This window comes from Sprattus sprattus (genome assembly GCF_963457725.1).
Source record: "Sprattus sprattus genome assembly, chromosome: 1".
Lineage (NCBI taxonomy): Eukaryota > Metazoa > Chordata > Actinopteri > Clupeiformes > Clupeidae > Sprattus > Sprattus sprattus.
The window spans coordinates 45,915,172-45,928,600 of NC_137920.1; the positions used below are offsets into that span (position 1 = coordinate 45,915,172).

General features: G+C 40.9%; 1 protein-coding gene across 1 annotated transcript in view; it reads left to right on the plus strand.

Moving 5' to 3' along the window:
- Window positions 1-13,429, plus strand: part of LOC308370003 (sodium/calcium exchanger 2-like) — a gene marked incomplete at both ends in the record, with an annotated part of 70,218 nt that overhangs the window by 22,085 nt on the left and 34,704 nt on the right. Inside the window, 2 exons of the mRNA XM_080844562.1 lie at window positions 1,232-1,681; window positions 2,459-2,823. Of these exons, the coding sequence (XP_080700688.1) occupies window positions 1,232-1,681; window positions 2,459-2,823 (815 nt within the window). The remainder of the gene's footprint in view (window positions 1-1,231; window positions 1,682-2,458; window positions 2,824-13,429) is intronic.

A 13,429-nucleotide genomic window follows, 5' to 3' on the forward strand; every position in this document is an offset into this window, starting at 1 on the left:
TCAACGCATTCCAACGAAACAATGTGAGTGAGCTGTTATATGCAGTTACGTATGACAAAAGCACGTTGGGGCTCGCCCTCCCGGAACCCATCGAGATTGCATTGAAAGCCCTGTTATGTGGACCAATGGATTTTACATGAGAGTCTAATGAGAGACCTCTGTCGTGATTTTCAACCCGGCTAAAACCTGGAACATTTGAAGCACGCCTTTAGCCTGATTGTACAATGACATTCAGAGGCAGATCAGACTGTCAAGAACACTTATAACCACTGTAGCAGTGGTAGAATCGGACAGAAAAAAATCTCACTTTTCCTGTTTGCCAGTATGTCGCCCAAATTGCCCTTATGGACAAACGCCCAAATCGCCCTTATGGACAAACCACCCCTGTTGCTGGATAGAGACAGAAAGAGACAATCTTGAAGATGGATTGTACTGGCACATAAACCCATGGCCAGTTTACCCAAAATAAGGGGGACAATTATTGTTAAATCAAGTAGTCAAAAGCATTAGAAGCGGTTCAACATGCACAAGGCACATTACAGTATAGGGATATCATTGGAAAGGTACAGAGTGGTAGAGCAGGGTTTGGGTGACAGTTGGAAAGCATGGGGTAACGCTATTTTGCCAGAAAGGAGGCAGATGGTATCTAGCTTTGTTCGTGAGCAAGGGAAACTAAATGAGTAGCAGCGGTTTCTCAAGCAAACTAATGGTCATGTGGAGATGAGGAAGATCAGCTTGAGAGAACTTTGGGTAGGATCAACAACGTTTAGTGATGTCATCATGAGGGAAGAACTAATATTTATGCATATAATTATGGAAAATCACACAAGATCACAATGTAGTTTTGTGTATTTTAGGCACCTTGGACAACATGTGTCACTGGAGTAGTTATAAATAGCCATGTCAGGGCGTGGTTGCAACACTTGCTTTTGAGGAAAATTAAAATATGTTACACTGTCATGACAATTAGGGCAATTAGGGAATCCGCCAGCAATATGACGCTTTTTCCCCAGAAGATTGAGCGTACCACACTGAAAGGTATTGGTGTGGTGTTAGACAATTAGTTAGTCATTCCCTGACTTCCTTGACCTCACATATAGCCCACAGTGGTGGTTAAACAGGTAACAACTTGAATGTCACCTGAGGCCATTGTATTTCTTTGCTCCTGTTGAGATTCACATAATCAATACAGTCAGTCATGTCCTAAACATGGTCCCTTTTACCCAAACAGGTGATCCGGATGCTGAAAGACCTGCGGCTGAAGCACCCAGACAAAGACCTTGACCAGCTCATTGAAATGGCAAACTACTCCACATTGGTGGCCCAGCGCAAAAGTCGGGCTTTCTACCGTGTCCAGGCCACCCGCATGATGATTGGTGCTGGCAATGTTCTAAAGAAGTATGCAGCAGCTGGACAGGCTCGCCGGGCCGCCGCCGAAGCCTCACTTGAAGATCCAGACTTTGCCTTCTGTACTTGCATCACCTTTGAGGAGGCACAGTACCAGTGCTCAGAGAACTGTGGATCGGTGAGCTTGTGGGTGACGTGTCAGGGAGGCACAAGAAGCAGTGCATGTCTTGTGGACTACCACACAGAGAATGGCTCTGCCAATGCCGGGGCAGACTACCAGTACACACAGGGGACACTTGAGTTCAAACCAGGAGAGACACGGAAAGAGATCAAGGTGAGATAAATGAAGTGGGATGGTATAGAGCAGGGGTACTCAAGTAGAAATGATGAGGGGCCACAAAAAAAAAAATCAGTGACTCAAGGGGCCATTTATTGGGACCGTGTACGTCCGATAACGTATCATAACATAACGTATGTATAACATTTACAACATTTTATAACATAACATTTCCTTTTTATTAAAAACAAAAATAGTTCCTAAAATAAAAATATAATTTTAATTTGGGCATATATTAAAATAAATAACTAAATAAAACCAAACATAACCCTGTTATTAACCATGTTATTAAACAAATAGCCTTCAGACAGCTCATTTTTGTGCTTTGTTTACCAAACTATTTCACATTTCTCACATGTCCCCTTTAATGGGAGAATTGGCCTCTGCTTTCTTTGGCCAATGCTTCAAACCTGGGCTGATATGGTGTGATTGCTATCTGTTTATCGTTGCAACCCCCAGCCTCGTATTGAGATCGCGGCGCGCGGTTTCAAAATAAGAGCGCCCAGCGCGATATTTTTTTTTTTATTTTTTTTTTTTAAATAATTAAAAAAACTTTTCAAAACAGCTCGAGGGCCATTAATAGACACCCCGCGGGCCACAAAAGGCCCGCGGGCCGCTACTTGAGTATGACTGGTATAGAGGGATTTTTAAGTTACTAGAATGAGAAACAAATACACTGTTAATGGGTTTTAAAACATGGATTTACATTTCGATTTAGGTTACCACATAGATAATAATATTAAGAAAGTACATATGTGCCCCTTTGCTCTTCAGGTTGGTATTATCGATGATGAAATGTTTGAAGAGGATGAGCATTTTTTTGTCCGTCTGCACAACCTACGAGAGGGCGATGGTCCTGCCAGTTGCGATGGGGTAGAAAACAGTAAGCTCAGGCTGGTAGAGCCCCAGCTGGCGATGGTGACCATCTTGGATGACGATCATGCTGGCATCTTTTCATTCATTCAGAAGGAACTCAGGGTAAGCGAAAGTTCTGGCACAGTCGAAGTGACCGTTGTACGGAGTTCGGGAGTAAGGGGCACTGTTGCAGTGCCCTATCACACAGAGGATGGCACTGCCCGCCATGGCATCGACTACGATCAGACACAGGGGGAGCTAGAGTTCATCAATGAAGTGACCAGGTGAGAGGATCAGATTTGGAACAATTTCGGCTTATAACACTGGTCAATGTTTTTGAACAGTGTTTAAACTGTGAGAGCCAGTTGTACCACCCTGTTGTGCTACTTCTCTGGGCTGTACAAGATATATTCTGGGCAAGAAATGATTTGCAGTCACAGTGTTGTACTACCCTCGACATACAGTTTATTCACTGTAGTACATGTAAAAGAAGTACATGTAGAGTGCAATATGTTTTTCCAATCCCATATACACTCATGTTAAAAAAATGTTTTAGAACAGACCTGGCATCATTTAAATTGATTTATAAAAACTCCAATTTCAGAAGTTCGGAGTGGGATTTTCCTGACATCTTGGTTCCATATTGCTGAGAAAGACATGGTTCATAAATATCTTCCCAGGTTAGGGCTGAACGATTTGGGAAAATAATCTATTTGCGATTTTTCCCCAAAATATTGCGATTGCGATTCGATATGCAAATTTTAAAATGTTATCCTTTTTTTTCCCATCAAAACGTACTGAATGATTTAAATATGACCAACACAATATAAGATACATTTAGTGCAAAATATTCTTTCCCACATTTTACATTTTTATTTAACTGCTCATTACAGAAACAAATCGGTGGCTTTGCCACTGTGAATTTAAGTAATTTAAACCAAGTCAAGTATAAACACAAGGCGTGCACTTTTTAAAGTGGCCTTATGCAGTAATTGTACTTCAGGGTTAGGGTTAGGATAAGCAGTTTTACCTTAAAATAACAGCTTTGAAAAAATTAGGGCGCTACAATGACTTTTAATATGGAGAATCTCCTCCGTGCCATTGCCATACCAGGGTCCGTAGGCAAATGACTGCATTATGTAGGTGTGCCTGAAGCCGCACGGTTTTTACTGTCTGCCGAACCAAATAGCATTATTGCCGTCTTGTGTTGCACTTGCTTGATGTTTGACTGTGTTAGGACTAGAGGTCGACCGATATAGGTTTTTCTATAACCGATGCCAATGCCGATACTTAGAGGTCAGGGTTAACCGATAGCCGATATGGGCTGCCGATTTTTTTTGGACGATTTTTAGGGCCGATATCTAAAAGTTTTCCCATTAATTTGCATGCTAAAGCGTCACACTAATAATAAGTAGATGCACACAATTTTACTCCACTACTAGTATCTTAAGTCTGAAGTCCGTGCCCCCGTACACACACACACACACACACACACAGCCTAATACTTACAAACATCCATAATCTAGGAATCCAGAGAACCCCCCCCCCCCCCCCCCCCTTTTTTAATGTATTATTTATTATTTTTGTTATTATTATTTTTGTTATTCTTTTCTTCAATGTATATACATATATGTATGTGTACAGACTATGATTTGTCTTTATTTTAGGGTTGCTGTCTGGGCCGGGGGAGGGGGGAAGGGAGAATTCTTTGTAAAACTTGAATCCGTCACATTTTATGTTTTCATGTGTTGTTACTTCAATTTTTTTTAAATCGGCCGATGCCGATAGATTAAAAAATGAAAAATATCGGCCCGATACATCGGCCGACCGATATATCGGTCGACCTCTAGTTAGGACAGCTGTTGACTGACTGTTTGTCATAGTGTCAAAGTAAGCACAATTCAAGAGTATTCGCTAGTTTGAGCCACTAGCATCTCATTAGCGATTAGCAATTGATCTGTTATCCTGCTTTAATCACTGTGTGCATAATTTTCCATCTTCCATCTTTTTTTTTACACCACGTTGTAATCACGGACGTTGCGGTTAGAAAATCACGTTTTACCATATCACGATTTAATCGCAAATGCAATTAATCGTTCAGCCCTATTCCAGGTGTGAAAAAAAGAAGGGTAGAAGGGTAATGATGAGTTGGTTAACAAAATAATTTCCAGTGCATTAGATGTACAATAAAATACATGAAAACTATCCCCAACAAGTGGAGAAAATATTATCGAGAAAAGGACATCCCTCCAAACTGGATGAGAGTAGAGGGAGATAACTGGCCAGGGAGGCGTTCACAAAGCTGCAGGAATTTCTAACAAGTACCAGTTGCTCTCTGGGTGTGACAATAAAATAATGTATTCTTTATTAAGGCCATGAGGTAGGGTGGCAAAACAGAAACCATTTCTAATTCTACAAACTCCTACATTGGTTCCTCGAACCTTGCAGAAATGTTTGTTATGGTCTGATGAGACCATGATTGGCCTTTTTTGGACATAATCCGAAAGCGTATGTTTGGCATAGTAACAACACAGCATATCACCACTAGAACACAGGGATTAAAGTATTCCGGCACCGTGCCGGATTTCCGGCGTGCACCGTTTGGCTACGAAAAAAAGTCTTTTATTTAAAAAATGAAAAAAACATGTCTCAATATCATCACCATTACTTTCGGGTTTATGAGTTCGTCTCCAAATGATATGAGAGAAGCACAACTCTCACACTCTCAAAATAACATTATTAGCCAATCAGAAGTAGATTGGGCCGGGTCTTGGGAAAAATGTGCTTTCACCACCGACTTTTCTGTATCGCTCTGCCTATGCTACGTAGATGCCCAAGTAGAGTTAGTCACACCGAAGTAAGTTCAAGAATCCTTGGGAAGATGCCCTCCTAGTTGATAAAGGATTGAAAAATAAATGGCGCTAGGCATGGATAGAAGAGATAGGGAAGGACAGTAAGTCTTTTGGTAGCCGGTGTAAGAAGTTAAGAGAAGCAGGTGCTTGCTTCTGCACTATATGCAACTAGCGGAAAAAAATGCTTCCAAGTCATGAGTTAGACCCCGCTCGTAGAGCAGCTGTTTGCGCTATCCAACACTCAACGCTTGTACCGGGAGCAACAACCACAGCTGATGTACCGGCATCAATAACTGACCGTGTGTGTGCCCTGAAAATATGCGTGTGCACGTTCATCGCAGAGCAAAATCGGTCTTCCTTTTATGAAGATGAGAACACAGTAAAAACTCAACACTTGCCAGGCAGGAACATGAATATAGCCAATGCCTCAGCACTTAAACTAGAATTAAAAGATGTACATTTTAATTTACGATTATTAAGTAATAATTAAAATAATAAATGAGTAATTATGGAAATGTTGCAATATAAAACTACAGTATTATCTACAGTTCGCTGTTGCACTTTAACAGTTTAAAAAGTTAATCGCTGTCCTTTTTCATACATCCTCAATTAAATGGTTGCAAATCAAATCTTCTTCCACTGACTGAATTTCACATACCCTTATAACATGTCACCTTGTGATTTTAGGTAATCTTGAAATCTTCCAAAGATTAGGACAAAGCTTAGCAGCAAAACTTGATATCAAAAGAAATCTTAAATGCTACATGTGTATGGAATCAGATCAATGCCATAAATATTTTGTAATCTGTAATATAGATTTTGTATCTGTGAAACCATCTACACTTTCAAAACCTATCTACAGATACGGATTTCAAATACGAAATGTATCTACACTTTCAAAAACTATCTTCACTTTCAAAATCTATTTACAGATACGGATTTCAAATACGAAATGTATCTACACTTTCAAAAACTATCTTCACTTTCAAAATCTATCTTCAGATACGGATTTCAGTTACGAATTACGGATACGGATTTCAAATACGAATTACGGATTTCAGTTACGAATTACAAATTCTTTTTGGCACTGTTTTTACGTCCTGTCTAAAGAGCCAATCAGTGCTTTTGGCAGATTTTCTAAAGCGCCAATCAACACATTGTATCCTGTACTGACTAGCCAATCAGCGCTAGCTTGCTGGAAACTGCTGGGAGAGTTGAGTGAAACGGTGTATGCAGGCAGCAGTCACGTAACAGACTCAGAGAAATGGCACAAGTAAGAAGGCCTAGCGCTAGTTGAATTGGTGGGGACCTAGCCCGCTCATTATTCAATAGTTCTAAACCTGGATCTGCCACCGCTCTGCCTAGGGAGAGATCTGGGGTTTCCCCCACATGGTTTGAATACAATTGGGTGTACGAACGCCGTGGGGGAAGTTACACAAGCATGCCTTATGTCTGGCCCAAAGGGGCAGTGGTTATGACACTCAAGTGGGAATGCAGTGCTTGGTGGAATACGTTTACTGTGCTTGACATGAGCTCTGCATGCAAGCAACGTGTAGTTTTTCTCGGCACAAAACTCGTAACTCTCCGCAGGCTCTGGAGATTCGGAGATCGTCAGCCTACAGAGGTTTTTTTAATACACCACTAAACTGTCACCGTTTAGGTCTTTGTTCACTGCATTCTACCTCGTAGAAGCTGACGAACACATAAAACTCGTAACTCTCCTCCGGCTCCGGCCTGTAGAGTACTTTCTAATACCACACTAAACTGTCAACGGTTAGGGTTCTGTTCACTGCCTTCTACCACGTAAGAGCTGATGAACACCTGTAATATTTAGTTATTCTTAGGCTCTGGTGATTCAGAGATCGTTTGGCTGCAGAACGCATTTAAACTAAGAAATTGGTCTCAGCCACATCTAACAAATAGAATCTAATGAAAGTGTGGCGAGAACTCCAGCTTGCTGCCTCATATATCTCTTCAACTGAGACGCTATAAAACTCGCTTCCACAAAAAATACACAAAACAGCGATTTCAAGGACTTCAGAAAATGGTTACAAATAGGCTACCCCAAAGTGCCATGAAAAGAGTCGAAAATGACATTGCAAAGTGGTTTTGAAATCAGGCTGGTCATTATCCAGTTGTTGAGGATGCATATGCACTTAACGTTATACCCCCACCACCACCTCTTCGTTAGCTACCAAAGCAGATCATAATATCTTCCATACAACGACAAGGATCTGAGAAACATGTGGAACGAAGTGTGGATTGCAAACCACTGACTGAGACTTATTAACAACTCCAAATATAGGCCTTCTTACTTGTGCCATTTCTCTGTGTCTGTTCCGTGACTGCTGCCTGCATACACCGTTTCACTCAACTCTCCCAGCAGTTGCCAGCAAGCTAGCGCTGATTGGCTAGTCAGTACAGGATACAATGTGTTGATTGGCACGTTAGAAAATCTGCCAAAAGCGCTGATTGGCTCTTTAGAAAGGATGTCAAAATTTTGTATTTGAAATCTGTATCTGTTCATAGGTTTTGAAAGTATAGATGGTTTCACAGATACAAAATCTATATTACAGATACAAAATCTATATTACAGATACAAAATATTTATGGCATTGATTTGATTCCATACATGTGTTAGTACCATATTGTAGTGAGGAGGAGTACTATTGCTGACCTTTCTTGGTATTCTTGGTTTCAATTAATCTGCAATCATTTATTTCAAAAAAAATAAAAAATTGACCCTTTAAATGTGTCCATGCCACAGGACGGTACTCACCCACACACAAAAAAAGTTCAGGCTCAGGATTTCTTTTTGCTTTAACCCCTGAGAACATCATACCCATGTTGAAGCATGAAAACTCCTTGGTTTGGGGCTTAAGTCAAGGTGGAGGGAATCAGGAATAGCTCCAGATACAAGTCAAATGTTTATGCAAATTCATCCAAAACTTCTAGGAACCTGTGAAAAAGCTGGAGATGAAAGAAATTTCTCCATTTCAGGATTGTTTAGCTCAATCAACAAAGGAACAGTTTCACTAAAACACAATTTGCTGGATCTAATGGAGAACATTGGTAAAATAAGAAGTGTGAGAAGTGTATATTTTAGTGCTGTCAGTTTAACGCGTTATTAATGGCGTTAACGCAAACCCATTTTAATGCCATTCATTTTTTTTATCGCGCGATTAATGAGTTGTAAAAATTTTTTTAAAAATCTTTTTTTAAGATTAACATTCTTTTTGTCTGCAAACTGTGTAGTAGGCTAACATTACGGTTTGAATGATGGTGAGCGCGATACGGCGAAATGGTTGATAAAAAGCTTCTGAATAGGAAGTTTACCTTTAAAAGTTGTGTTCTGCAAAAGAAGGGAGCTTCACTGTCAATGTCAACAGGCAGCTGGCTGAAAGCACAGAAGTAGTAGGCTTACCTTTTATTGGTAACCTAACTGTTACATTGTTTTTCAAATAAGAGGCCTGACTTCTATGTTCACAGCAAACTTGAAAAAAAGAAAATATTAAGCCATGGTTTTACTGCACTATAGGCTGAGTCTGAAATGTGCACTTTATAATTTTATTTTGTACCGCCCTGTTTGGCAATGTTGTTTTTCAATAAAATAAAACATTGCATAAAGCAAGCCAATCCACTTTTCCATGATAAGAGCATTAAAATAAAATTTGCGATTAATTCATTTGCGATTAGTCGCGATTAATTTTGAGTTAACTATGACAAAAATGTGATTAATCACGATTAAATATTTTAATCGTTTGACAGCACAAGTATATTTATCAAATTGATAGTATCGTGCACACTTATATGGTAGCATGCCATTATTCCGACGCCCCTTTGGTCCGACCCGTCAATATTCCGAAAATTTCCCATTAATCCTACAGCCCACTAATTCGAAATGATTAACATAAACCCATTGCTCCGACAGCTCAATGTTCCGACCAATGGCTGTTTGGGGTCGGTCATCATAATTCCCCAGGTCGTATGTTCCTCGCCCCTCTTTTACCCGGTGCCAAGTAGACTGCCGCTGTAAGGACAGACGCACGTTGTTGCTGCTCTACTTTGCGCCCAGACACCAGAGACGCAATTGAGACAGATACGGACAAGTTATTTCGATTTTTGGTCGAGCTAGAGAAGTCTAGGCCAGCAGCGTCTTTGCAAATGTAAAATAAACAAAACAAACCAACTACGGATGGGCTAACAGCAGCATAGGTCTACTGCAGCCACGCACAGTTCGAGGACGGGAGGATAGCTTAATGGAAAGAACCCTGTTTGCGCTGCTTTTCGAGAGCTGTCATGGAAAGATGATTCCGCTTTGGTTTTGAGATTCACAGTTTTCTATCGATTTAGCCTATATAATTATAGTAACAATAATAATAATAATACTATAGGCCTGTAGGCATGCATTATTTTATCATGAGGCGACGGTGATCTAAAGCAGCTTTTGGTCGGAACATTGAACTGTCGGGACAAAGGGTTTCAATTTATTGGTGAAAATCTATCTAAGACTAAGGGCTGTAGGATCAATGGGACATTTTCGGAATATTGACGCATCGGACCAATGGGGCGTCGGAAAAATGAGCTGACCCCCACTTATATGGCCATGCTAACGTAATTGTTTAAAGATTAGTTTCACTGTTAGTTTGTTTTTCACTTCACCATTTCACGTTATGGCCCATAGCTTTGAGAGTGAAATTGGCAAGCAGAAACTAAAGGCACTGTTGCACAAAAAAAAAATGCTTCAGAGAAATGGGTAAAGGTGTGGTCAAATGCACTAAGTAGGCAGAGCAGGCCGAAGTTAAAGTTGTCATATCGTCGAAAACAATTTTTACTGTGATTGTGGTGACAAGAAAGCTTCTCAATGGCAATGTGTAAGCTTCTCACTTTACTGTAGGTTTGCATTGTACATTAATGCTGCCGAGGGGAGTGCAAACTAGGTTCACGCCCAATTGGCCTCCTCTTTTTTAGAAAAATGTAGGCAATCACATTTGAGTGTTGTACCGCTCTGACTGAAAGTATTCACCTGCAAAAACACACATACACAGAATGTAAGACAACAGCACAAATGTACATGTTTATTCAGCAGAGAACTGCAACTCATTCTACTTTGCATTGTTAAAGTAACAGTTTGTAGCAATTGTATTTTTGGGTTAGGGTTAGAATTAGCAATTTTACCTTAAAATAACAACTTTAAAAAATTGGGGTGCTACAATGATGTTTAATATGAAGAATGGCCTCTATGCCTTTGCCATACCTAGGGCTAGTGATTTTCCGTTTAAAAAAAAATGCATTTTCCGTTTCACTTTTGGTGAATTACGTTTTTTTCCGTTCCAGCTCATTTTGTTCACCCTGAGGTAGATTGATGGCTTAAAATACGTGCCCTTCTTAGATTGTTGTTTGCCAGCCATCAACAGAACAGAAGACTTAACATTTTTTGTTTTAAATGCGATTGGGAAGACGAGCAAATTAATGTGACTGAATGTGCCTGTAGCAAGCCTGTCAACCGTTGAAAAGGGGGGCGTGGCCGGAGCAGAGTTCAGCGCAGACGGGACATTTCCTGACTGAAGAACAAAAGCAATTAATGTTTGTTCATCATGGCGATCATTGTTGTGTTTATGAAAGAAATTCAGTCTTACAGGGTAAAATACAAAGGATTTTGGGCGATTTTGATGCACAAAAGGATGTTTCCGTTTGAATTGTTGCAATTCCGTTTCAAATGGCCCATTCCGTTTCAAATGGTCCATTCCGCAAATTCTTTCCGTTATCGCGGAAAACCATTGGCCCTACATACCAGGGTCCATTGGCATATTACTGCGCTATGTAATTTTCTGGAAGCCGCCCGGGGAACTACTCTCTGCTTGACTAGTAAGGTGTTGCAATTGCTTGATGTTTGACTGTGTTATGAAAGTTGTCATAGTGTCAAAGAAAGCAAACTAGCCACTAGCATCTCGTTAGTGATTAGCAAATCCTCCGTTGGGCTGCTTTAATAGAAAGCTTAGCCAGTGCATTGTTCAGGTATGTCCAACACTTTCTAAGGGCTGCACAGTCTGTTACCAGTTCGAAGTTGTTCAGCTGCATCCTGTCCATTCCTGCTTCCACCACAGAAGGTTTACCTAGTTCTTAATATATCAGTACCCACAGCCGACGACGTTCTCTCTGTGGATAAGTACTCACAGGTTGCAGATAAGGCTCTTCATCTGATGATTGTTATGCTGACTCCGGCTGGTCATTCTCAACAGATTTTTGGGCTCCTCCTTCCTGTATCCCCAGTTCTGCACTAAGTCGAAAGTAAGGCCAAAGTTTGGTATTTACCACTACTTCCAAGTCGTATTAGTCCCAGTTTAATCCTTTGTAACAGCGCAGTTGAGTTTCTTAGTTTCCCCCTGTCAATCTTTTGTGTGTTCTTGTTTCCCCACAGACTTTCGTGCATTCTCCTTTTGGACATATCTACTATGTCCTGAGTTGTTTTCATGTTTTTTTGCGATGCTTCCCTCTGATAAACCTGTACTGGCTGGTTCATTAAACTTCATCACCCTGCAATTCTTTGGTTGTCTGCCATTCCGTGACACTTCTCTTGTTGGCCTTTGTGGGCGCATGACAAACTGTTCTGCATCCACTTGAATCCTGGGCCAATAAAATCTCTCCCTAACTCGCCCTTAGGTTCTGTCCACTCTTGGATATCCCATTTCTTTATGCTGCTCTGAAAAACAGTCTGATGGTACTCTTTGGGGAGAACCAGCTGATTAATCTTTCCTGATCCTCTAGACCAGGGGTTTTCCCCTGGTGGTCCGCGGCGAAGTTGCAGGGGGTCCACTACGATGTTGATCAGTTCACCATTTACTTTTTTTCAGATTCACGCTGACAGAATGTAGGTTCACTGCACCTATCCAGTCTATGGTAGCCTGTGCTTTGCTAATGCATTGCGTCCCTAACGTCACCCCATACGCATATTATTCATAGCATACAGTCTCGCGCGCAAAGTTAACAAGCATCTGCAGTACAGCATAGCCTACGTGTACCTTTGAAGTTTATTTAGTATACTTTTGGTGAACGACTGAAGTTATCTACTGTCCTTAGCTAACATTTTATTCTATTGTGTTAGCTGGTCAGAGGCACCAATTGATCAGTGTTTAGTGAGGATAGTGATAGAGAGACAGGCTGCCACGATACAAGGAAAAGGACAGGCTTCCAACAAAGCTACACATTCACAGGATACAGAGAAACCAAGTAAAAAAAAGAAAATACAATGAGGAATACATCAAATACAGACAGAGCAGGAGAGTACTGTACATGCAACAGATGTTGCGTGATTTTCATGACTTAACTTAACTGACTTAACTTTTCATGACTTAACTTAAAACCAATGAGGTGTCTTTTGCCCTTTCCAACTATCTACCTGTGTGAGAACAGTTTTTCTACACCGGTGTACTTGAAGAATAAGAACAGGGCAATGCTTGAACCGATAATGATATGAGACTGTCGCTGTCTACCATTTTGCCACAAATAGACAGGCTGTGTGGACTTCACCATGCCCGGATATCACACGGACACGTCTCCCCTCTCTCCACACACGCACGGACACACGCGCACAAACGCACGCGCAGGCAGGCACATCAGTGGGCCGCGGATTACGTTCTAGTCAGAATGGTGGTCCCTGGGACAGAACCAGTTGAAAACCCCTGCTCTAGACTGATGCACAGTTTACTCTCACATCTGGATGATCGGACACACACACACACTGCTCTCACATCTGGATGCTCTGATCTAAGAGATCTTCCTGGTGGAGGCTGGTTAGTTCTCTTAAATTTCTGTATATAAATAACTGGATCTCTAACTTGGCTCTCTAAGATCTATTTTGATGCTAAAGGCTTACTCAGAGCATACAAAGATGTATTATCCACGAAACATTACTCAAGTGAGCTGTAAAGATGGATGTGTTATCAAGTTTAGTGAAGATTTTCACATTCTTCAGCAACTTCAAAGCAGAAGAGTTGAGAGGGAGAGGGTACCGGTTCTTGAAGGGTTATGTCGTTCA